This window comes from Choloepus didactylus, chromosome 2, assembly GCF_015220235.1.
Source record: "Choloepus didactylus isolate mChoDid1 chromosome 2, mChoDid1.pri, whole genome shotgun sequence".
NCBI classification, from domain to species: domain Eukaryota; kingdom Metazoa; phylum Chordata; class Mammalia; order Pilosa; family Megalonychidae; genus Choloepus; species Choloepus didactylus.
Genome location: NC_051308.1, coordinates 19,753,991 through 19,780,501, shown reverse-complemented (window position 1 = coordinate 19,780,501; position 26,511 = coordinate 19,753,991). Strand labels below are relative to the sequence as shown.

Sequence of the window (26,511 nt, the reverse complement as noted above, 5' to 3'; positions counted from 1 at the left end):
ATCAAGCAGGCTCTCTGTTGGCGCTGTCTTTGCTCATTTAAAATATTTCTGATGCTCATTTGCTGTAGTTCATCAGCTTATTGAGTACCTATCTTGTGTAAAAGTTTCCCGGCCAAACTCTTCTAAAAGGACTAGTTTAAAGGACCCTTAGATATAATGATACAGTTTACACTGGTCATATATATTTTGTTATTTCAAAACATGTACTTTAAGTACCATAGTAGGAAGAAATAAATTTATTTGGCTCATTCATTTAGTCAACAAAGATTTATTGAACAACTACGCTGTGCCAAGCACTGTTCAGGTACTTAGGATACTTCAGTGAAGAAAACACATTAAAATATCTCTGCCTTTATAGCTTACATTCTGGTGGGAGAGGTGGACAATAAAGAATAACTAAGAAATAAGTCAATTATATAGTATGATAGAAGTTGTAAGTGCTGTGAAAATAAAAATAAGAACAGGATGAAGGGAGATAGATGGGCTGGCAGGTTGTAAATTTGAATAAGGTAGGCACAGTAACTTTACTGAGGTAACATTTAAGCAGAGACTTAGAGTAGGTGAAATAGTTTACAGGTATCTGGGGCAAGAGCATTCCAGACTTGTTTTGCTGCAAGGAGGCTGGGGGTAGAGAAATAAGCTGGTATCTGATGAAGAAAGTGAGGTCAGAGAATTTTTTTTTTAAGATGGAAATAACAGTGTGGTGATGGGACTGACTCCAGCAGAAGCAGAAAAACTTATACAGGTGAGAGAAGGAGATTGCTGGAACAAAGTCTTGAGTAGATGAGAGGGAAGAGATCTAAGTCCACAAGTTAGTGGATGGTTTCAGAGTGAAACCTAGATAGTTAATTTGTAAGGTGGATAGATGGCTTGTTTATTTTTAATTATTGTGATTTCATATATATGTATATATATACATATAAACATAAAATTTGCCATTGGATAGATATTTTTATCCAATCAAATTTTTTTGATATAACTTTTTTGGAATCTGATGGCTTCTTAAGTCTTAAGAAGGAAATTAGAGTTTTTATAAAGATGCAGTAACTTTGTATCCAAATAAAGTCCAGTTTTCTCTATGTTTTATAGATTTTGACATGTCATCTCTGACATTGTGGCTTTCTATTTTGCTAGTGCTAATGATATAAAGGGTGCCCATAATACCCTACTTGACTGAGTCTTTTATGACTACTTTGAAAAAGGAATAATTATGGTTTTAAGTTGGGATTTGTTCCACAGTTGTTAGTAAGTGGAGAGATAATGTGCCATTTGAAGATTTATTTATTTTTATCGGGACAATTTTAAGTTATTTGGATTATTGAAATCAAATAATGATATTCCCCATATTACTCTAAAATATTTAATATTGTTATAATAGTTATGGCTTCATTTATATTTATATTGGGATATATAAATATAGAGAGGTGACATTTATAATTCAGAGAATACTGGATTTGTCCAGTCAACAAATAGATAAATCACGTTTAACGTTTTAAAATAGTTAATCTATTAATTTACAATTTTTGTCAACTTTGTCATTGCCAAGTAATCTAAACAACGTTATGCATCCCTGTAGAGAATTAGTATAGCCATTATTTCATTTTATTTTATAAAAAGAACGTACATGGTAGTCTTAGCTAATCAACATTTCGTACTGTCTTCACTTATTCCGGGTTATTTTGAGCAGTCAGTTGTAAGAGGTCTTTATTTCCTTAACACCGATTATGGGCTTTCCTAGAATATCTCTTCTGGTTAGTTTGTTTTAATTGTATTTTTTTCCCTTTTAGGTTTACTTTTTGCTACACCCTTTACTAACAACCAACTGTTGCTTTAGATGCTTCTTTTTTCTTCTAACAGTTAACACCTTTTTGGTATACCAGTCCAATAGAAAATGTAACTGAAAGTAATTTTTAGCATAATGTAAAAGAACTATATTGTGAATACTATGAATACTTACACCGATCTGGTATATTTTAGTGCAGTACTAGGATGATAAGAGGGGACTTTCTGCATTTTGAGGATTTGGGCACCAGTATTATTTTGTTCCTAAAAATTGATCTTCCCCTTAATCTTTTAAAATAGCACTTAAATAAACATGAAAGATTTTTAGAGACATGATGCGCTTTCCTCTAATGATAAATTCTTTAGAAGTTTAGTAAACTCTCTAGAAAGTATTAAAGTAGCCATTTTTTATGTTTTAGGAAATGGGATAAGACTTTTATAATACTTACATTCAGCAGCTTGGCATGCTTATTCTTTGTAAAGATAAATGAAAATATTTCATGTTTTTTTCTCCCTAGACCAGAGGAAGAATCTTCATCATCTTCCAGTGATGAAGATGAGGATGATAGGAAACAGATTGATGAGCTACTAGGAAAAGTTGTATATGTAGATTACATTAGTTTGGATAAAAAGAAAGCACTATGGTTTCCTGCATTGGTGAGTAACTTCAGTATACAAGAGTTTAATTTTCAACAGTGTAAGCTCATGAAGAAAACAAGTTTATTTTCTTACTAGTGTCTTTTGTGGGTACAAATGGGGAAATATTTTGTTTTTGGCATCATTAAATCTTTAAGGGTACTTTCAAAATTGTCTTTCAGCACAAACTTCTAAGCCCATCAGATAAACTTAAGATACTTGGATGATACTGTTCTCACTTCTAACAACTACTGTTTTTCTCATTTATCAAGGGACAGAATGGGTAAAAAATTACATCCTGGTCTCTATTTCATATATTCTTACTCCTTTACTAATTATAATTAACCACATTCCCTTAGGATGCATTTTATTCTTCTATTAATGTCATTTGATAAAATTTTTGTGTGTTCTGAAGGATATTTACTTTAACATATGTTTAAGTGTGGCCCTAATTATATACTAAGCACTGTTTAAATGTTTTATAAGGATCGACTCATTTAACATTGTAGAGGGTTCTTTCTTGTGGTTAATTAATCTTTTAATCTTTCTTTCTTTTTTTTTTTTGTCAAGAATCTACCAGCCTTATATTTCATCCTCTTATTTTCCTATTCACTGACTCTCAATTTCAGAGTCTCAGAAATGGAATTAAAACACATTATACTGTGTTTAAAAATTTGTTTTTAAAAATGAATTTTTTATAAATTGAATGAATTTTACAAGTGTTTTTGTATTAACTAGGAACTATAAATAGCCACCATTTATACCCCTACAGACTATAAATAGTCACCATTTATTGAACCTTTGCCCTGGTCAGGCATTGTGCTCAGTTTAACGTAAGTAGTTACATTGAATCTCAACAACAACCTTGGAAAATAAAAGATATTTACCCCCATTTTAAGAGGAGGAAATCATAGTTTTCATGACTCTCATGGCCCTCCTTTTCATTTTCCTTCACTAATTTCTCCTTTATGTAACCTTTGAATGTTGTAGTTCAGGGTTCAAATCTTTTCTTCTCGCTCTACGTTTTTCTTTACGGTGATCTCATCCTTTCTTAGTTGCTAACTATTTCAGGGGTAACAAATTAAAATACCTCAGGGGTGAAGATAAATGAGTGAACTGGATGTGGTTTCTATGGCAGAATTAGAGACTGAGTTCTCTTAACACACCACCATCAGTGCTGGAAAGCTATCATATGTACATTTTTAAAAACCCAAGATAACCAGAGAAAAATATGGCACACAACCTCCAAGTTTTAGACTAATTTTAGGCTGTCAACTCTCAAATTTATCTACAGTCCAGCCGTCTACTTTGAGCTCCAGATCTGGCATCTGTTTATGCAGTAGCTCCATTTGAATATCCTTCAGCCACCTCATAGCTTAATAAGTTGTTAATCCCCAAATTAAATCTGTTATTTTCTCTTCCTCATGCCAAAGCTTGGCCCTTTTCTTATCACAGTGAATGACGCTGTCATCTACCCATTTGTAAACGTCTTCTCGCTCATCCCTCAACTTCCTTAATTCTCTCTACTATTTCTCATTCTTTTAATTTGCCATTGCTTCAAGTCTACACCCAAGTCACCATCTCTCATCCAGATGATCACAGTAGCTTAGTCTCTTAACTCTTGCTGTTTTCTCGTCCATTTTCTTCAAGCAGATAAGTAATTTTTAAAAAAAGCACATCTGATCATAACATTTTCTGGTTTCAGACCCTTCCTTTAAAATTTTAGATTTTGTCCTAAGAATTAATATAGCCCATAAGGCCTTGGAAAATCTGGTCCCTGCTTAGTTCTCTTATTCTGCACAGGCAGAGCAGCCATACTGACCTTCTTTTTCTCCCTGGAATCGGTTCCACTCCTTGGTGTCTCAAGGCCTTTGCATAATCTCTTTCTTCTGCTTGCTATACATCCTGTACAACACATACATGCACACACAAATAGGTTTTGTCACGTTAATTCCTCCTTATACTTTAAGTCTCAGCTTAAATTTCTTTCCCTGAGGAAGCAGTCCTTGACCTCCCAGGTTCTTCTCATAGCACACTAGTCAAAGTATTTAATACAATAGCAATTAAATAAATGTGCACTTATTTGTTTAATGCTTATATTCCCAACTAGAATGCAAGTTCCATGTGGGGAAAAACTCTGTCTTGGCCCCTGTGTTCTCCAGCATCCAGCATAGTACCTTGCATATAGTTAATAATATTTGTGGAGTTACTAGAGGAATGAATAAACAAATACTGAGTATTTAAGACTTTCTCGAGATGATAGTTTTTCTGGATATTTTATACATGTGAAAACTTGTATCGGCAGATTATCCCAGAATGCTATCAACATTTAAGCAGCACTAACAGAAAACAACAGTGTAATTTCAATTCTGGAAAATTTTAACTTGCTTAAACTTTCGGAAGACTGGATTAAAACTAATGTGTTCCTAGCTCCTCTGTCATCTGCCATGAGAGTACATGCCTTTACATACTAACATATTTTTCAGAACTAATGGGACAGTCTTTGAAACAAACTTGTCATACTTTACTTAGCTCATTTTTCACTTAAAAAATATAAATATAATATAAACTTGTTCTTGGTAAATGTAGACTGTCTTGGAATTAAAATAATAAAAATTCATAGGGGTCTTGCAATAACATTGTCTTTGGGTGGAAGGCATTCTTTATCCTCACTTTAATCAATAGCTGAGGCACCTTTTTATTTTAGATTTATATTTATATTAGAACTCTTTTTAATATTAGTAGTAAGTCTTATTCAGACTCCAGGAAGGTACCCACTTAAAAATATTTCCTTTTTGGAGTGAATTCTATTATAAAGCAATTTTAATGTTTTAAATATATATCATAAGTAGAACCTTGTATCTATATTAAGACAGAGACTGACTTAGTTAAGGTTTTGATACCTGGTTACATATCTTCTTAGCCATGATCCAGGCCCTCAGATAAGGCTCTAGCTCTACCCATTTCCACTCTTGCCCCACTTTCATTCCAGCTTTCTGCTTTTGACTAGAACTTGGTCCCCATTTTCATTCTAGCTGTGCTTCTGCTTTCACAAAAAAAAAAAAAAAAACAATCTGGATTACCCAGATAACTGGAAAGATATATCATATAAATTTTAAATTATTTGCACGTGCTCCCATATGTTTCTGTACTGTTCACGCTCAAACTAAAATTAGTTTTTAACTTGTAAGCTTAAACTGTTTTTTAAAAAGAGTATAAATAGTAGGTATTTATATAACTATCTATAAATGTGTACTGTTAGTTACAGTGTTTTCACACTTTTTTTTAAGGTGGTTTGTCCTGATTGTAGTGATGAAATTGCTGTGAAAAAAGACAATATTCTTGTTCGATCTTTCAAAGATGGCAAATTGTAAGTATAATACATTTATGAATTTATATGGTTAGAGAAGAAGCCAGATATTTTAGACTGGCTGAACCTTAAAGGAGTTATCAATTTTAAGACTCAGCACTCAGGATTTCAAATTCTGAAAAGTGATTAGTTTTTAAAAAATCTATGAAACCAACTTTAGCAAGGTTGAGATAATCAGAGAAATTTGAACCCTGAACTTTAATACTGATATTAAGAAGTAATTGTTAATTTTAATGTGTGATGATGGTACAGATATGTTTTTTAAAAAGAATTATTTTCCTTTAAAGCTTCATAATGAAATATTCTGAATGAAATGATGCATGGTTTAGGATTTGCTTCGAAGTGATCCAGTCAGGATAAAAAGAAATGGGTAGTGGTATAGATGAAATAGTGACTAAGTTGATAATTTTTGTAGTTGGATGATTGATACTTGGGGTTCATTAGACTATTTTATCTATTTTTGAGTATGTTTTAAATTTTTAAAATGAAATGTTAAAAGAGATGGTAAGCTAAAAAATATATTTATTTGGACTGTTTTTCACACTTTGATGGATTGAGTGACGCAAAGGAAATGCACAGAAGCCTAATGATGACTTACTAGTTTAAAATAGAATGTATGTGGTATATATGATATAACCCATCCCAGTCTCTCACATCTGATCTCCCCTTATTAAAAGGTTCATGAAAGGCCTTCAGTAGCAAAATTGCATATTGGAAGATTGTTTGGCCTAAAATTCAGTTTTAAAAAAAGAAATTGCTAAAAGAACATTTATATTATTAATTGCTACATTATCTTCCATCTTAAGTATTTCCCCTTGATTGTCCCAAGAATGACAAATTGTTACTATTTGACTTGTTTATTGTGTTTGTGTATTCTTCCATCCACATGTTTTTATTTATTATTATGGCTATGAACAATTTCACAATTGTATTTAGGCAGAGGACTCATATCTGGAAACACGGTGTTTAGAAAACACCTTTTAAGACGGAATTCTTCTTTGATGGGTACATATTTTAATATCATGGGAATACTTTATTTGGGACTTAGAATCTTGTATATAAACATTTTTATTGCAAATGTCAAAATTTCTTGTATTTTCAGTATCTTTCTATGGTTTATAATTGACTGAACTCTTAATTAATCTCTATTGTATTTTTGTTTTGTTTTTCTTAATAATTAAAAAAAATATATAGTACTTCGGTACCAAGAAAAGATGTCCATGAAATTACTAGTGATGCTGTGCCAAAGCCTGATGCTATATTAAAACAAGGTAAGAATAATCTTGGAATAAATTACCAAGTAATTGAAAATCTACTGAAGTATTTTTGAAGATTAAATTTCTCTTGTTCTTTTAAAAATATTTTTTTGTTATTAAAGTTATATCCTTAGACTTATATTTGGTTCTGTGTGACTTAACACTTTATAAACTCATGTGCCTTTTTTTTTTTTTTTTTTTTTTAGCTTATAATCAGGGGCCATATCATCAGTTATTAATATAGTCTGGCTTTTGTCTAGTAAATAAAATATTAGTTCCTGGGGATGGTAGAAAAGAAATCAAAGTAATTTTGATTTGGCATTTATCACTAATGAATGCACATCCTAACTGCAAGGTTCCATTAGTTATATTTGATTGAGGAATATGCTGTAATTGCATTTCTTACTTGGTTTTTGACATTGTAAATAGCTGTTTATTTTCTCTTTTGCCCTTGTTCATTGAATGTTATGTAGACTAGCTAATAATCATAAAACATTTGTGCTTTATAATTTGTTTTGTATTGTAAACAGTGTAATTAAGTCTAGCTAATTTTAGTTTAAGCTAATTGTTAACATAGCTTTAAGCTAATTGTTGACATCATTTTATTTCAGGTTTAACTAGAAATGTAGAGAAGGTATTTATAGTCAATTTTCGGGTATTGCACGTTTATTACAATGACTCAGTGTCTAGTATATAATACTCTTTAATAATTGTTTGTTGCATAAATGATTGAATTAAATGATTTACCTATCTTAAGATTGTTTTTATTAGAAAAGCTTAAGCTTTCTTTAAAAGAAGAAAATGGCTCTCTTCCTCTTATGTTTATTTGAACCTAAGTAACCTTCCAATGATAGCAGTTTTATGGGGATATTAAAGGTACCTAATGCATAGGATTGTTAGGATTAAATGATTCGCTACACTTAGTATAATTTCTGGCACATAGTAAACCCTTAAACAGTATTAGTATGGCAGTTTTTATTCTTTATCTTGTTTAATTTTTGGACAGATTAGTTGTCTTAATTTCTTCAGTTCATTCAGTTTATGGTTTCTTTGCAGCCTTTGATCAGGCACTTGAATTTCACAAAAGTAGAACTATTCCTGCTAACTGGAAGACTGAATTGAAGGAAGATAGCTCTAGCAGTGAAGCAGAGGAAGAAGAGGAGGAGGAAGACGATGAAAAAGAAAAGGAGGATAATAGCAGTGAAGAAGAGGCAAGTAAAAACAGTTGGTACCTTTTAAAATTATAAGTAATACTTGGTTTTCTTATGGTATTGAATTTGGTATAAAGTCATTAATTACTTAAATATTTTTAATATTAGAAACATTTCATAATAAAATTGTATTTATAATATTCATCATAATCAAGTAGTTGACTTGCTTACCTTAAAATAGAAATGTGGTCCTATGAAATTAATAATTGAGTTTTTCTATCAACCCAAAACTGTTTCTTTTTTTTTTTTTTTTCCAAAAGAAAACAACCTTTTAATCCTTCAGCAAGTCTCTGTGAAAACAGTTTGCTTGCAGTAAAAGTGAAAAGGGAGCACCTAGAACCCAAAAATGTTTCTTTATCTTGTACTTTTGGTTCATCAGATGATTAAGGAAGTACCCACCTAACAAAGCAAAACTCTTAATATGCTTTTCCCCATCGTATAGACAACTGTCACCTCATAAGATGTTTACATCTGCATATTTTATTGAAATTCCTAGAAAAGCATAAAATACATATCTTCCATCTTGTAGTAAAAGGATAACCAAAGTGGAAGAGTAAAGGTTAATGTCACTTGACTCAGAGAATCTCAGATCATTTTTTTCCTGATACACATGGGTGCTTAGTACTAATTGGATCATAAGTAAGACATCTGTCCATTTATATGGATCCAGGAGCTGAAGTTTTGAATTTTATTGTAATTGGTGCTATAGGCAGTAACAAGATACTCTTTAATGGTTTACTGAATGACTTCGTAAAAATTATTAGATCGGTGCTACTGATAGTGAACATTACTTACATTTGATAATGAAGTGAATTATATTTAATATGCTCAGGATATAAGATAATTTAATGTCAAAATTACATACTTTGCTGCTACTCACCCTTGTACAGACTAGTGCCTTTGCCTAGAATGCCCTTTGCTTCCTCTCTCAGTCATCTTAGCACACTCTTGTTTTCAAAGCCCTAAGTACATGTCACCTCTATAAAGGGAAGTTTTTCCATGAACCATCACCTCCCTTACCCTTGGGAAGGTTACTCTACTTTTTAGTCCAAACTACTAAAATAATAAATTTATTAATACTATATATGTTTATATATATTTTTTCCTTGGTATACTTGTTTTCTCCCCACTAATGTGTAAGTTCTTCGAGGATAGGGACCCTGTCTTATTCATATTTGTACACTGTGTCTATTATAATGTCCTTCATGTAAGAAGTGATTAATAAATATTAGTTACCAAGCCTTTTGTTTCTTAGATTTGTGTTTCACAGATGTTTTTGTAAAAGCAAATCTGATTTCCAGTTTAAACATTTTTTTAAGTTAAATACAAACTTCATTTAAAAATATTTGGAACAGGAATAAATTTAGCAGATTATTAAAGTCAATATTGTACTGTGGGGGTATTTAAAATAATATCTAAAATATAGATTTCTTCATATTTTTATCTGACTACCACACTAATACCAGGCATATGTGGACTTATGTTTAAATTGAGAAATATAGATTTATCCAAAGCAAATTAATAATTTTCATTTATCTGTCCAACTATCAAGCCTAATAGTTTAGCAACATGGAGTTCTTTCTTCATTTTTTGTTTTTAGCTTGCCTTCCTTTGCTGTACTAGTTTTTAAAATAAAAGGGCACATCTCAGTAGAACAGTGGCATTCTAAATGGTGTTCTAAATTAAAATCAGTTTAGATTTATTTAGAATATCATTTGAAAAATATGCTCCTAATTCTTAATATTAGAAATAGGTATGTTTCAGCCAGAGTAACTGTAAAGCCCAGATGTATTTGTTGAATCACTTTCTCTGCAGTTACTCCTAATCATGTTCTTTAATGGCAGTGTCCATAGCTTATTTTTCCTTTATCCGATTCAGCACCCGACATAGTGCCTACACTTACAGGTGCTCATTAAATGTTTGTTGAATAGATGAAAGTCACTGAATTTATGAGTTTCTCAGTCTTACTTACTACCCTGCTCCTTGCAGGTTGCTTCAGGACCAGCTCCCTACTGTCACAGCCCCTGGCCACAGCAGCAAGAAGCTAGTCCCTCCCTTGTAATTGATAAATCGGGGAACTATTTTATTACTTGAAGATTTCCCTAAGTCTGAATCTTCAGGTATTGTAGATCATTCCCCACTTTACTGATTTTATAAGCTTGAAGAAGTATACAGTGGGGCGCTATAGAAGACCCAAACTTGTACAGTTTGTTCTTTGAGGAGCAGTAATAGAGTCAGTTTTGATATTAAACCCTGACCCAATTTAATATAAGTGAGAAGGTCTTCTTGAGTCTTTGACACTGATTCAGAGACTAGATCTCTGATAGGCTTAAAAAAAAAAAAATACATGAACTACTTTGCTAGTTACATTTCTTATGTGATAATTTACATTTGGGATTCTAACTATTGAGATATCTTTTTTATTAAAGCATTAACTGTCTAGGATTTTCTGGTTTTGAACAATTTAGTATTAAAAATTTTTATTTGGTAAGAAGCTTTTAAAGTATTTTTAATTTGTATTAGTTTATACTGTCAGTTTGAAATCTGCTTGTATTGTTAGAATATTTAACTGAGGAAAATAATATTCTTTTCTTTGTTATTGAAATTAGGAAGAAATAGAACCATTTCCAGAAGAAAGGGAGAACTTTCTTCAACAGTTGTACAAATTTATGGAAGATAGAGGTAAGTGGTTTTTTTTTTTTAATTAATGATTAATGTTGTAGGTTTCAGATAGACAATATTTTAAAATTAAAAATCATGTTCATTAAGCTTTATGTTGACATCAATCATAGCTGTCTTTTTGACTGCCGTTAGCACCAGCATCTGTCATGATACCTGTCACATAGTAACTGCAATGAAGAATTTGACAGCATTTTGATATATTGTGGCCTGGGACTCATGAATGCCTAAATTCTCTTCTGTCAGTCCCCCTGCCCACCCATGAGACCCCCAAAGAACCCTTATACTAGGGAATAGTAGCAGATTGGGAATCATAGTACCATTTTATTGACCCCTATACAAAGGTAGAAAGCCTCCTTCTCCAAAATCTCTGATATAGCTGGCAAGTGTGTGTGTGTGTGTGTGTTTTGAATGTAAGTGGGGGGGGGGGGTCAAGGTGGGCCATAAGTCTCCTTTATGACCCAGTCACATAGAACCAAGAAGAGAAACTATCCATAGAGATCCAGAAATAGAGAAAGAAAGGTGACAAAGTTTTAAAGTAAGCCAGTGTTAAAGAAATGCAAGGATTGGGGGAAAGAGGAATGGGTGCTAGCCTTTTAGTTTATAGTGGTGAGTTAGTCCTCCAGCAGTAAACTGGGACCCTCTGACTGGTTTGTTTATCTGTTTGGTCAGAGTAGTGTAACTTCTCCTTTCTTGGGAAGATGCTAGGAAGGAGGTGAGGAGAGGCAGAAAGCGTTCTAACTTGAGGAAAAGGGTAAATACTTGGAAGTACCACTGTTCTTTGGGAATTAATGTTTTCCAAATCCCTTTTGTAATTTTGATGAGAAGAAGCTGGTCCTGTTTGTCTTCTTTTTCCTTTATGAATAATAGTGACTACTACAATATAGGTATCTTCATTTTTTAAAATAAAATGCTCTTGATTCCTGTGGTATTTCTTTGTTATGAATGGAGACTAGGTTAAGAAGATATGCTGTATTGTTGCCTTTTTTTTTTTAATAAATTTTATTTTGAGATAAATTCGAACTTACAGGAACAGTTACAAAAACAGTACAAACCCCATACATAGAACTCCAGCATACCCCTCCCCCCTCCCCCAATACTCTGATCCACCGCCTTTAACATCCTGTCACACTACCATTTCTTTCTTTCTTTCCCTCCCTCCCTCCCTATCATCCATCATCTATTGCTCTGTCTTCTGAACATATGAGAGCAAGCTGCACACATCCTTGAACAAACAATATAATTCACATATACGTTTCCTATGAACAAGAACATTCTTTTATGCAATCCCATTAAACGCAGCTAAGAAGTTCAAGAAATTCAACCTTGATACAAAGCTTACATTCTATATTTCCTTTTTTTTTTTTTCCTTATGTCCCATCTGTGTCCCTTTGAGCCTCCTCTCCTCCATCCTCAGATCCCATCCAGGATCATTCTTGGCATTTAATTGTCATCTATTTGGGCTGTCTTTTTTTTTTTTTTTTTTTTTCCAATTGTGGAAACATATATACAGCCTAAATCTTCCCATTCCACCCCCTCCCTAGCATTCCATTAGTGGGATTAATCACATTTAGAATGTTGCAATGCTATCACCTTCCCACCATCCCTTTCTAGAAGTTTTCCTTCACCCCAAACAGAAACCCTGCACTCATTTCTTTTTTTTTTTTTTTTTTAAATCATCATTTTATTGAGATATATTCACATACCACGCTGTCATACAAAACAAATTGTACTTTCTATTGTTTACAGTACCATTACATAGTTGTACATTCATCACCTAAATCAATCCCTGACACCTTCATTAGCACACACACAAAAATAACAAGAATAATAATTAGAGTGAAAAAGAGCAATTGAAGTAAAAAAGAACACTGGGTACCTTTGTCTGTTTGTTTCCTTCCCCTACTTTTCTACACATCCATCCATAAACTAGACAAAGTGGAGTTTGGTCCTTATGGCATTCCCAATCCCATTGTCACCCCTCATAAGCTACATTTTTATACAACTGTCTTCGAGATTCATGGGTTCTGGGTTGTAGTTTAATAGTTTCAGGTATCCACCACCAGCTACCCCAATTCTTTAGAACCTAAAAAAGGTTGTCTAAAGTGTGCGTAAGAGTGCCCACCAGAGTGACCTCTCGGCTCCTTTTGGAATCTCTCTGCCACTGAAGCTTATTTCATTTCCTTTCACATCCCCCTTTTGGTTAAGAAGATGTTCTCCATCCCACGATGCCGGGTCTACATTCCTCCCCGGGAGTCATATTCCACGTTGCCAGGGAGATTCACTTCCCTGGGCTGCACTCATTTCTTAACTCCCCATTGCCCCTTCCCCCACTTCTCAGAATCCCTACTCTACTTTTCATCTCTATGGTCACATTCTCTGATACTTTGTGTTTACCATGGGGCTTAAATTTAACATCTTAAATCTATGACAATCTTGTTTTTCTTTGATACCAACTTAAGTTCAATATGACACATAAACTATGTTCCTATACTCCCTCATTCCCCCACTTTTATGTAGTTCTTGTCAAAAATTACATATCTTACATTGAGTTCAAAACCACCAATTTATCATTGCAGTTTATGTATTTTAGATCCTGTAAGAAGTAAATAGTGGAGTTACAAATCAAAAATACAGTAGTATTGGTATTTATGTTTCCCATGTAATATTTAGTGGTACCCTTTATTTCTTCATGTAGTTTCAATTGTTTAGTGTCCCTTCCTTTCAGCCTGCTCAACTGCCTTTAGCATTTCTTATAGGACTGATCTGGTGGTGAAGTCCCTCAGCTTTTTTCTTTGTCTGTAGGGCTCCCTTTAGTATCTGCAGTAGGGCAGGTCTTTTATTAGCAAAATCTCTCAGCATTTGTTTGTCTGTGAAAAATTTAAGCTCTCCCTCATATTTGAAGAAGAGTTTTGCTAGATAAAGTTTTCTTGGTTGGAAATTTTTCTCTCTCAGAGTTTTCAATATGTCATGCCACTGCCTTCTCACCTCCAAGGTGGCCGCTGAGTAGTCACTACTTAGTCTTACGTTGTTTCCTTTGTATGTGGTGAATTGCTTTTCTCTTGCTGCTTGCAGAACTTGCTTCTTCTCTTCAGTATTTGAGAGTCTGATCAGAATATGTCTTGGAGTGGGTCTATTTGGATTTATTCTATTTGGAGTTCGCTGGGCATTTATGCTTTGTGTATTTATATTGTGTAGAAGGTTTGGGAAGTTTTCCCCAACAATTTCTTTGAATACTCTTTCTAGACCTTTCCCCTTCTGGGACACCAATGAGTCTTAAATTTCGACATTTTATTTTATCTATCATATCCCTGAGGTCCATTTTGATTTTTTCAATTTTTTTCCCCATTTTTTCCTTTGTTCTTTCATTTTCTGTTCTGTGGTCCTCGAGGCTGAGTCATTGTTCAGCTTCCTCTAATCTTGTATTATGAGTATCCAGAGTCTTTTCAATTTGGCCAGATTTCTTTTACTTCCATAAGATCTTCTGTTTTTTTTTATTTACTCTTACAATTTCTTCTTTATGCTCTTCTAGGGTCTTCTGTATGTCCTTTATATCTTGTGCTATGCTCTTCATGTCCTTTATATCCTGAGCCATGCTCTTGTTGCCTGTCTGTAATTCTTTGATTAATTGTGCCAAGTACTGTGTGTCTTCTGATCTTTTGATTTGGGTGTTTTGGTTTGGGTTCTCCATATCGTCTGGTTTTATCATATGCTCTAAGATTTTCTGTTGTTTTTGGCCTCTTGGCATTTGCTTTACTTGATCCCTAATTTGATAGAACTGCAGCTTGGTGGCGTGCACTTTCTCTAACTAACCAGCAGATGGTGTCCATGAGTCATCTATTCCCCTTAAGTCAGTTCTCCCCCACTTTGTCTTTGTGGTGTGTGGGGATCTGGTTCTTGTGGGGTCCAATTGGTGCACCAAGTTTGGGTGTGTTGCTGGTGCTGTCCACCCTGAATGTGGGGCATGTGTCTGGGTGGTTAGGCAGGCAGGGCAGCTTTAATAATCAAACCTCCCAGGTGTTCCCGGAGATTTAAGGCTGTTGCAGGAGCCTAAGCCTTCATTTCAGTCTTTCCACCGATTGTTTCTGCCGCTGACCCTCAAGTCCTTGGTATTCGCGTAGGGTACCTGGGATTTCTGAGCGGTTCCCCCTTCCCAGCTGTGCTCTTCCAGAACCTCTGCTGAGGGAGGGCCACACCACATCACTAGTGCGCGCTGGCCCACCAGTGAAGCCCTGGGTCGCTGGGCTGTGCAGGGGCGCTCCCAGCCTGCTTCAAAGATGGTTGAATGGGATGCGTTAACTTCCCCCTTTTTGCACAGCTCCACCCTCCCAGCTCCAGGACAATCAGCCATGGGTATATTAATGGCCACTGTCCACGGCCGATACTGTGGCTTGTGTGTAGTGCTGCGGGAAAGATTCCCCGTCACACTGGGTTTCTTGGCGCAGCTCTGGGCTGCGGGTCTGTCCCCGGGCAGGAGCATCCCCCGCCCACTGGGGAGGTGGCTGCAAGGAATGCGGTTTTTTTTCTCTTTTTGGCTCCCCTCTGCTCCTCTGTTCTCGAGACAGTCAGCAGCGGGTGTGGGAAGGGGTGTCCTCCACGCCGGACACCGAGGCGTTAACCCAGCCCGCTCCCGCCGTGCTTCACTGCGCGGCTCTCCCCGTCGTATCTGCAGCCACTCCTGGGCTTTTTTTTTAAAGTAGTCCGTCTTCAAACGCCAGCCCACCATTTCCCCACACCACAGCGTGGCTGCAGGACTTTCAGCCGACTCACTTACTTGTTTTAGAATGCAGGCTCCTGGTTTCACCAAATGCATGTTCCCTGTGGATTTATCAGACCTTGTCTGGCTGGTGCATCGCTGGCAGTGGTGTTCTGGGTCACTTTCTGGTTTTTATCTAGTATTTTTCATGGAGGTGTTTTTTTGCCCTGTCTCACCTAGCCGCCATCTTAGGTTCTCTGTTTTGTTGCCTTTTGCATAAGAAAAATGAAAAAGTGAAGAAAATGAATGAAATCTAATATTAGAGAAGAATGATAAAATGTGATTATGCCAAGTCATATATTTTTGGAGAGGGCCATAGAAGATTATCTATCTCTCCCCTGTTACCTCCTTGACTACTTCCTGGCAGTTTGAAGTTGGATCCAGTTTCATTGTCCTTCAGTTTCCCATGTTAGAATGAAACAAAACTATAGCTTTACTATAGAATCATTGTTTAGAGTAATAGTAAATTAGTAAAATACAAAGAAAGTATCCTAAAAATAAAACTCCTTATGAAGCAGGTGCCCATCAGTTACCTCACAACTTTTTTTTTTGGTTCTACCAAATCCTTGTTCCCCTAATTTTAGAAGATTTTTGTTTTGTTGATATTCATTGCTTTTTTGTTTGTTTGTTTTGTTTGAGCAAGAGAATAACTTTCTCACCAGGAGCAGGAAGGTGGAATAGAATTATACAAGGTTTTAAAAATCTAGTATGAGGAGGGGAAAAAAAAAGTGAAATCGACTTAAATAGACATCGTGTCTGATTAACAAGGGAATTTTTTTCTTACAAACTGTATACTGTATATATTCATAGTAACATTTGAATCCTTTGAAATTTTAAATTAAAATGTAGCATAGTTCTAATATATTTTGTGTTTTCTCTAATAGGCACACCTATTAACAAACGACCTGTACTTGGATATCGAAATTTGAATCTCTTTAAATTATTCAGGCTTGTACACAAACTTGGAGGATTTGATAATGTAAGTATTATAATTAAAGTTGAAATGTTTTTTTATACAACATGATATCTCACATACCTGCAAGCTCTAAAATTATTGTCTGTTAAGAATATAAGGGGAAAAAAGACAATGCAGGTTTGAAACATAGAGGTAGCCTTCCTCAAAACAAATTTAAATTTAATTAAAGCTAGATTAAGGTTTTTTTTGTTTTTGTAATTAATTTTAAACAAGTTTTCTGATTTACTCTGAATTTGTCAAAATGTCGTAAATCACCTGTTTATATCTGAATCACATATCAACCATATTGGTGGAAATTCTTTGTCTTTTCTTCACTAAACTGCAAACTTCTTAAGGGCTGGGATCTGTCTTAACATTCTTTATATCCTTAACCCCCTTCATAGTGTCTGATGTGGGTGTATGTATATATATATATGTTAAGCATGCAGAAAATATTTGTTGAATTGATCTAAAGAAATATTTAAGGTTGCCATAATGTATAGTACTCATCCAATGAGGGCGTGTTGTAGAATAAAATGCTTACTAAGATCAATAGAATTGTTTTGATTATCTTGTAAGTTTATGGGAAATAATAAGAACTTTAAAATTTTTTTTGTCTCTGTTGCTTCATTACAAAACTTAATTTAGGAAATTGGATGATATTTTCTTACTATATTGATTTATTTAAAAGTTAAGTGACCTAATATTTGAACATTTTTAGTTCTCTGAGATTTGTTAGAACATGAAAACTTATTTTAAAACATTGTAAATCAAAGTTTTATTTTGAATTTATTGTCTGATTTTTTTCATTTGTTTGAGACTAGAATGAATAATATAAGCATATTTTTATTTACTGCATTTATCAAAATTTTATTATGTTCTCACCTTTTAACTTGGACGTTTTCATTTCAATTTCTCTATTAGATTGAAAGTGGAGCTGTTTGGAAACAAGTCTACCAAGATCTTGGAATCCCTGTCTTAAATTCAGCTGCAGGATACAATGTTAAATGTGCTTATAAAAAGTAAGTTCATGTACTTAATATAGCAGTTTTAAATATTTTACATAGAAAGCAGAATGGAATTTACCATGTAACTGAGGCTAATTATTTCTTCTTAGGAGAAATCAGAAATTTTTACTGAAGCAATCACTTCTAGTATATAGTCTATGAATACTAGATCTATAAGACAGTCTGTGAATAAAAATTTTTGAAGCCAAGTAAATTTGAAAAGTATTGCGTAGTAGTTAAAAAGCCAAAGTTTTAAAGTCAGATCCTGGTTTTAGTTCTGGTTCTGTAGCTATTAGTTGTTTTTGCCCTTGGGCCATTTATTTGTCCTCCTAAGCCTCAGTGTCCTCATTTGTAAAATGGAATAATACTATTTGGTTAATACTCTAATGATTAAATGAGATTTTACATATAAAGAGGCTCAATACGTGGCACATAAGAAGTACTCAGCAAATGGTAGATACTATTACTAATACTTCTAATAGCTACTTTAAGTTACAACTATTATTATATTTAAGATTATAACTTCTCTCAGTACAGTTTTAGTTAATAAATTTTTTTATTCTTTAAAGAATTTTTTATTTGGGTTAAAAAGATTAGGAGAAGATTGTTCCTATGCCAGATAAGCCCTGAAACCCAGAGATAAATTAGGTCTTTCCAAGAACATAAACCAGTTTCAGTTTCATTCCTCTATCCCTTAAGGTTAACACCCCTTTCCAGCACAGAGAAGTTAAATGGTCATTGCCCAGATATCCTTGAAGATTGAGAAAATGATCAAATGAGAGGGAGGAGGTGTAACTGAGAAATTAGGGTTTAACAAATGATTATGACTACTGGCTCATTATACAAGTATTTCTTTTTAGTTTCTAGTGTATTAGAATATCCAGAAGGAGATACATGAAATTGTTGAACTGTGATCCAGTAGCCCTTGATCTTTGATAACGATTGTGTATCTATATAGCTTTTATCATGTGACCATGTGATTGTAAAAACCTTGTGACTGACACTTCCTTTATCCAGTGTATGGGTAGAAGAGTAATGAAATAAAGATACCCATGAAAAAAGCAACGAACCAGATTTCACCTGTAAAAGAAACAAAACAGAAACTCTTCTATAAGGGGAGGTATAGGACAATGCATGATTTTTCTATAAACCTACAACTTCCCTAATGAAATTAAATTTAAAAAAAGATTGGGAGAGAATGAACTGGAATTAATTAGAACATTAACATGACTCAGTGTCTGAGAGCTTTACAAAAAAAAAAGAAATGAAAACACATTTCTAAGAAAAAAACTCTAAAGTAGTATTTGAAATGTTTTCACTAAATGTACTTTCTCTTCATGTTTTCAGATACTTGTATGGTTTCGAGGAGTACTGTAGGTCAGCCAATATTGAATTTCAGATGGCATTGCCAGAGAAAGTTAACAAGCCATGTAAGGAGTTTGAAAATGTAAAAGAAATAAAAGTTAAGGAAGAAAATGAACTAGAGATCAACGAAATAAAGATTGAACAGGAGGGGAATATAATACCAAAAGAAGAAAAGCCAAATGAAGATGATACTGAAAGCAAAGAAAATATCAGAACTTCTCTGGTAAATCAGATATTGTTAATTGTCCTTTGTTGACTTTGGTACATTTTCTACATCCTCTGTAAAGTTCCCAAAGTTAATTTATTGTATGTTATTATACTTTATTGTTTATTTTCTTCATTGTGTTATTTTTGTATAATTTTGAGCGTAATAACTTCAAAATTTACTTTTTGTTAGCTACTTTTGCCTAGTGTTTTAAAAGAATGGCATAAGAGTTCCTTAAAAATAACTGATGATTATCTCAATTATTTGTATTAGTTGATATTGCCTGTTACTAACAATTAGATCATGGACTTAGGCCGAAAATCTTTGCTTTTGTTGGTTTAGTTCCTCTGATCTTTTTCTAGGGAAGTAAAAAGAATTTATTAGAATCTATACCTACACAGTCTGATCAGGAAAAAGAAGTTAACAGGAAAAAAACAGAAGAAAATGAAAATTTGGAAGATAAAGATGTTGAGACAACTAGGGTAGATGAATCTCTCAACATAAAGGTAGAAGCTGAAGAAGAAAAAGCAAAATCTGGGTAAGAAATTTGTTTTTGGTTAAGATGCATTTTGGGTGGATGAATTCTTGTAATTTGCTCTTTGTGGTGTGTATGTATGAATCTAAATTTGATTAGCAAACATGTAATTGAGTGATTTGCATTTATTAGGTAAATAGCATCTGCTTCCTTCAGAGACCCTACAAATGCAAATTTACAGAAAATGATCATGTTTTTGATCTATTCTTGCTCTCATCATGGAAATGTATAGCATTAGCTAGGTAAAACTACTTCTTACTGCATTAAACTTTGCTGAATGACCAGATAATACAAATTTGAGAAGATGGCCTTCACTGTTTTGTAAGTGGTATGTTGGCTGTAGATTGAGAGTTTATTTCTTTCTTACACAAAAATTAAGAATGGAAAAGTACTAACTATATATTTAATAAGACCAAAATTGTTACATCATGTTTTTTTTAACAGTAGCATTTACTTGTTTGTGTCACTTGTGAATGTGAATTATTTTAACATTGTAAGTAATCTAAGCAGTGCCAATAAGGGACCCCTGGATTTTATAGGTAATTCTTGGTGGTTAATCTTATTTCTGAAGTTTAAAAATCATTACTATCCCTGTTGTTAATGGTCCATTTAAATAAGCACAACCAATTTTTCCTGATCATTTTAGTATTTTTCTGAAATTTTGGTCACATGTAGACAAACGTAGAAGAGGGGAAAAACTGGGTTTAGATGAATGTAGTAAAAGGTATTTGTTTATTATACATTGTTATATTTCTGTGTGTTCAAGTGTGTGTTTGGAATACTCCACACTGCAATGAAGACTATTTCGACTCTTAAGAAACTTAATACGGGTTCAGCTTTTTGCCTAAAATCTCTTGGTCATTTTAGTGTTTTTCTGAAATTTTGACCACAGCATACAAACAAATATGGAAAAGAAGTTGAGTTTAAAGAATTATAGCAGAAGTTGTTTTCTTATTATATTTTGTTATATTTCTGTGTGTATAAATATATATTTGAAGTACTCCTTGCTGCTACTAGAGACTATTTCAAATACTAAGAACCTTATTAAAGATTCAGCTTTTTGCTTAAAAATCTGATTTTTAAATGTGTATATATTTCTGGAGCATGTACTGTGCAAGCAGTTTGATAAGCCTGTATATATTTTTTGTTCCTAATATTTATCTTAATTTTTAAAGTTGGTATATCTGCTTATTGTATAAACTATATTTGTAGATTTTTCTTTTATTAATCCCTCTCATTCCTTAACTATATGACTTTTATTTACTGAAGATATTTATAAATGTATTCATACCACGAAGTGAAATTTTTCTGGTGTGACTGCCCTAATTTGCTAAATGTTTTTTAGAAGCATTACATGTTAGGAATATCTGAAATTAAGTTTTTATTTTATTTAAATGCAATAGAACTTTTTATAATTATAAAGCATTGATATATAGTTTTTTCCTGGTTTATAAATGTTTTCTGATTAATTGGCTGCTATGAAGAAATTTTAGTAGATACTTAATGAACTATAGCTTTTTTTCTTTTTAATTGTGTTTCATCCTGGAGAGTGTGACTTCAAACTGGGAAAATTTGGTATTTTTTTGTGAATTCAAGGAAACTTTTGATACATTTGGTTTTCCAAACTGTGATTCTTTAAAAGATAACTAACCTGAATCTGTGTGTATGGGTGTGTGTGTGTGTGTGTGTGTGTGTGTGTCAGTATGTATCAACTTAATTTTTTTAACCTACGTGGTGTTTGCATTTGATACTTGAAAAGGTTATCTTTCGTGGCTTTTTCTGTGTTTCATCTGGTTTAGGGCATTAATTTTAGAGTCTGCACTGTATTCTGAGTCCAATAGAATATTTTCTTTGGCTCATTGCCGGTAATTATGTTGTTTGCTTCTTTATACTTCAGTGTATTATTTGAAAGAATTTCTTTGGGTTCATGTCTTAGGTTGACATGAAATGCTAGCTTTTCTTTTTAATTTTTTGTTTCTTTGTTTTATTTAATAAAGAGTATTAGGTTTTTCATTCCAGATTAAATAAAATTTTGCCCTGGCTACTACTTAAAGTTAAATTGTGCTTGTTATATTGACATTTATCAATTGTGTTCAGTGTGTTATGTTCCATAAGATACAGTTTAGAGTTGTTTTTTTTATTTAAAAATGTTTAGACTTTTTATTCTGTATCTTATATGATGACTGTGTGATACTTCTGAAATGTAGAAACAAGGTGCATGATAAATATCTTCTTTTCTTTTGGCTACCAGAATGCACTTCCTCTTTTCCAAGGATATAATCTGTTTTAAAATTATTTATCATAGTTTTATCATCCATAGCACCATTTCTATTAATTTCTTAAAAATTAGAAAAATTAAATTTTTTAAATTTCTTAAAAAATATTTTAGCTTTACTAATAATTATTCATTGTAGACATGTTAATGTATTTTCAGTAATAGAGTCTGTGTTTTTTAATCTCAGAATATAACTGATTGCATTTGGATTTTAATTTATAAATACTTCTTCATTAATTGTAAATGAGTCTTTAAATTAGGGATATTTCTTGAGATCACTTTGTAGACTGTTACGTATTTAAGACAAAATTGACGCGTTTTGTACCTTTGTGAATGCAGGCAATTTCACAAGTCTAGTAGGCTTTATATGGAAGCCCACTCACTATGGAAGGAAAGAAGAAGGAGGATAAAAGGCATTATAATGCTACTTGTAGCACTATTTATAGATTATTTTTGTTGCCTTTATGATTACGAAATTAGGAATGATAAAGTATGTATTGCCTTAAAAGGTTGCAAATAAGAATAGAAAACAAGAGTTATCAGTGACAGAAGGATTTTTATGTAAATATTTTATCATTGTTTTAAACCTTAATTACTTAGCTGTTTTGTGGCTTCTGTTTTATGATATTAATCATCTGCCTACTGAAAAGTGATTAATTCTTATTGAGAGGAAACTGTTAAGGTTTTCTCCAGCTCATTTAATGCAAATTTGTGGCTAAAAAGAATATGAATGTTCAAGTTTAGAAAGTACATGATATTGAGAAGATCAAAATGATTATAATGCTGCTTCTGGAATGGTTTGATGTTTAGTTTCATATATTTGGAATTGTTCTTTCATACACTTCTTTGGAACTTGAAAGTTGAGAGGATTTTTGGGAAGAAAACGTTTAGTAAATATGTGGTGTTAACAGAACAAAATTGAGGTGAAGTTTAGAAGGATGGAAAGAAACTTGCTGTGATATTGATATGAAGTTTAGAAGGCTATTCCTGTGGAAGCTAAAATAATAGTTCAATTAGTATAACATTAAAAAATTTGGTTGGAGCACCTTTTGAAGTTATTAAGACTAACCATCTTCTAGTAAGAAAAATTTGTTTTTAAACATTCTGAGCCTGAAAATATTTGCGTGAAAAACAATTATTAGAAAATGACTGTAGGTTTAATTTTTTTGTTAACTGAGATGTCAAACATGTTTATAATAAAACATGAAAAAATTGTTACAGTCGACTTTTCTAGTTTCTTGCTATTCAGCACAACTTCTGTTCTTCTGGCTATTGGAAGTTTTCTTTTAATTCACAAATTTTTTTTTTCTTCGAATCTTCATTTTCTCTAAATACCTTTCTGCAACTGTGGTCCTCTTATACAGATTTAGTATTTAAAATAAAATTGAAAGAGAATTTCACACACATGGAACCTGCTGTTCCCTGGAACAATCACAGCGACGATGTTTATCAGTATATGTGGTTTGGAACTGAAAACCTTATGATGGGTCTTTTATTAACTCTGCAATTTTTTAAACCTTTCAAGAGATGAAACGAATAAAGAGGAAGATGAAGATGATGAAGAAGAGGAGGAGGAGGAGGAGGAAGAAGAAGAGGATGAAGAAGATGATGACAACAATGAGGAAGAGGAATTTGAATGCTATCCACCAGGCATGAAAGTCCAAGTGCGGTATGGACGAGGGAAAAATCAAAAAATGTATGAAGCTAGTATTAAAGATTCTGATGTCGAAGGTGGAGAGGTCCTTTACTTGGTGCATTACTGCGGATGGAATGTGAGGTAACTTGAGTTTTAGCTAGTGATTATTACCTAAAAACACTTCTATTTTAAAAGCTAATTAATGAACTACAGACTTGCTAGTATTCTAATTGAGGTTGTGGTATCATGTAAAAAAAAAATACATAGTTTTTAGCATGAAAATACCTTGCTTAGTGGTTTCCTACTTACTGTTTTCAGTACTTAAAAGATATCTTTATAAAAAACCTGTGATCTGTTCAATTTGATTTTTATGTAACACATGAAGTTTAACAGAAAGCATTATTGATGAAATGACGGAAGAATCTTTTAAAAAAGGTAAAAGATTTGAGCTTCTTGATTTCTACAACCCAATTATAGGCTGCCTGCTCTTTTGCATTTTCATTGCCATGATTACATTGCCACATTAACTTCTTCTTTGTAATCTTAAGTCACATTTCTTTCCTTCGGTAGACAGGGATTTAATGGTTGAAATTTCTAAGGGAACATTAGTTATTTCAGGAAGGCCTTATCTTATCATTAACAGCTTTTACATTACAACCTTATACAGAAGCCTTAGAAATTTATTTGTATCTTCGAAACAATCTGGTTGAAAATGTAAGCAAGTCTTCTTGACCAAAATGGAGTACACTTTCAAACTACTCACCTAGGGAACTAAAAGGCAAGATTGAGGTTTGGTTTTAGGTTGAGTTCAGTGATGTACTGTTTTTCCTTACACAAGTAAGGAATTTCCTAAGGAATTCTGCATGTCAATTTCAATCAAAATTGGCAAGCAAATTTTGAGAACTATCAGCTCTCTTTTAACAATAGCTTAATTCATTTTGGGATAGCTGGTATTATATTTGAAATATACCCTATAATAGAGTTGTAGCCCTTTAAAATGATGACATACCAGTTTTTAAAGTGATGGTTTCATGGTGTACCTATTGTTTTCAGGGAGGAATTGTTTTCAGGGAGGAATACGGTTCTTATGTTTTATATTTAAATTGTATTCTCTGGCTTGGGAGGTTAAGAAAATGTCTGAAATTCTATTTCTTAAAAGCAGATTTTTTTGTTGTCCAGTTGCAGCATTAGTAAATTTTGAAGGTATGGTCCAATTTTATTTTGAGAAAAGTATAATTCTGATCCATTCTGATGCTTGGAAAAAAATAACAACCTAACTTATAAGAAAATATTCAGGAGTTTTGTTTGGTATTCATTCTTTATTATTTCTGACAAGAAGTTTAATAAAGTTCTGGATTTTAAAAATAATTGCCATCAGTGAGTGCTTAGATACAACAGTTGCCATTAAACAAGCTTTTCAAAACAGCAATTTTTTTGTTTTGTTTTCTTTAATTATGTTTTTTATTGTGAAATATAAAATATTTACATAGAATAACTTTCTAAGTGCAGTTTAACAAGTAGAGAGCAAATTTCAAAGAATGTTATGGGTTACAGTTCCAGTTTCAGTTATTTCCTTATTGTGAAATATAACATACATGCAAAAAGGTAGTAACTTTCAAAGTTGGATTTATCAAGTAGTTATGTAGGAAATTTCCAAAAATGTTACGAGTTACAGTACCATTTCTTTCAGTTATTTCCCTATTGTGAAATATAAGATACATACAAAAAGGTTGATAATTTTCAAATTACAATTTAGCAAGTAACTATAGAGCAAATTTCAAAGAATGCTATGGGTTACAATTCTACCATTTCAGGTTCTTCCTTCTAGCAATTCTAAAACCCTAGCAACTGAAAAAAGAAAATTTTTTAAGATTCAGTATTCATAATCCTTTGTTAAATTCCATCTTGTCTGTTGCTAACTGATCCTCTGGTTTAATGACTTCCCCAATCTTCAGGGATGTCTAGGCAGTGACCACCCTAACTTATTCATGTTGAAAGGGGGTGTCGACATTATGGGAAAAGGGGACACATCTGGTTGATATTCTTGAAGAGGCTGTTGCTTCTGGGAAGACAGCACTTTTAACACTGTGTAATTTATTCTTTTGGCTGTTGGTTCTTACATTGTCTCTGTGGTACATGATTTTCCTTACCTGAAGGGTGGGCTATTAATGATCATATTCTAAAGAAGATACTTGAGATCACAGATGTAACTGTTAGAAGAATATTTTGCCCAGTCTTTGCTATTTATTTAGTCATTTTTATTTTACTAAATGATATAATAAATATAAATATAGAGGGAGCTCCCTTTTGCCTATGATGTAAATGTAAATGTAGAATATGTTGATTTAAACTTGGGAAGAAAAAAATTAATAATTGTTAAGCTATGGCCACAGGATAGATAAAAGCCACATCATCTTTTATCTCTCCTTTTGCTGCTTCTCTCCTAGTTATTTTTCTGGCTTAATCTAAAGAGGCAATTTTCCTAGTGGCCTTTATAAAATGCTTTAAATTTTGTTAAGAATGTATAGAATTTAGGGGTTCTCCAACTTTCACTATAATCAGGGCTTGATTAATTTTTATTAATTGGTTCATTTAACAAAAGAGGCTTATTGGGTATAAGAATTGAGACAGTCATAAAATTATTTGCAATTAAGATACAGCTTTCCGTTTTATTAAGAAAAGATTGACTAAAGAAAGATTAATCCTAAGAGCACTTGGGTTTTAGAGGATAGAATGTCTCATATTTTAGTTTTGAAACTGATGGGAGTGGGGTAGAATAAGGAAGATTTTAAATTGAGACATTCAAGTTTTTGATAATATGGGAAGGAAAATGAGACATAGTT

At 33.0% G+C, this 26,511-nt stretch overlaps 1 protein-coding gene across 7 annotated transcripts in view; it reads left to right on the top strand.

Annotated features, from left to right (window-relative positions):
• The window catches only part of ARID4B (AT-rich interaction domain 4B), a 180,768-nt gene that overhangs the window by 118,154 nt on the left and 36,103 nt on the right, over window positions 1-26,511 (top strand). For 5 of the 7 annotated variants that reach the window (XR_005214535.1, XM_037821390.1, XM_037821398.1 and 2 more), the window contains exons 8-17: window positions 2,301-2,439; window positions 5,709-5,788; window positions 6,983-7,059; window positions 8,101-8,255; window positions 10,865-10,937; window positions 16,575-16,669; window positions 17,570-17,667; window positions 19,000-19,240; window positions 19,585-19,760; window positions 23,558-23,809. Coding sequence is in view for 6 of the 7 variants with exons in the window: in XM_037821390.1 (XP_037677318.1) it covers window positions 2,301-2,439; window positions 5,709-5,788; window positions 6,983-7,059; window positions 8,101-8,255; window positions 10,865-10,937; window positions 16,575-16,669; window positions 17,570-17,667; window positions 19,000-19,240; window positions 19,585-19,760; window positions 23,558-23,809 (1,386 nt within the window). In the remaining variant the exon portion in view is untranslated. The remainder of the gene's footprint in view (window positions 1-2,300; window positions 2,440-5,708; window positions 5,789-6,982; window positions 7,060-8,100; window positions 8,256-10,864; window positions 10,938-16,574; window positions 16,670-17,569; window positions 17,668-18,999; window positions 19,241-19,584; window positions 19,761-23,557; window positions 23,810-26,511) is intronic. The other 2 variants (XM_037821403.1, XM_037821409.1) reach the window with 2 other exon arrangements.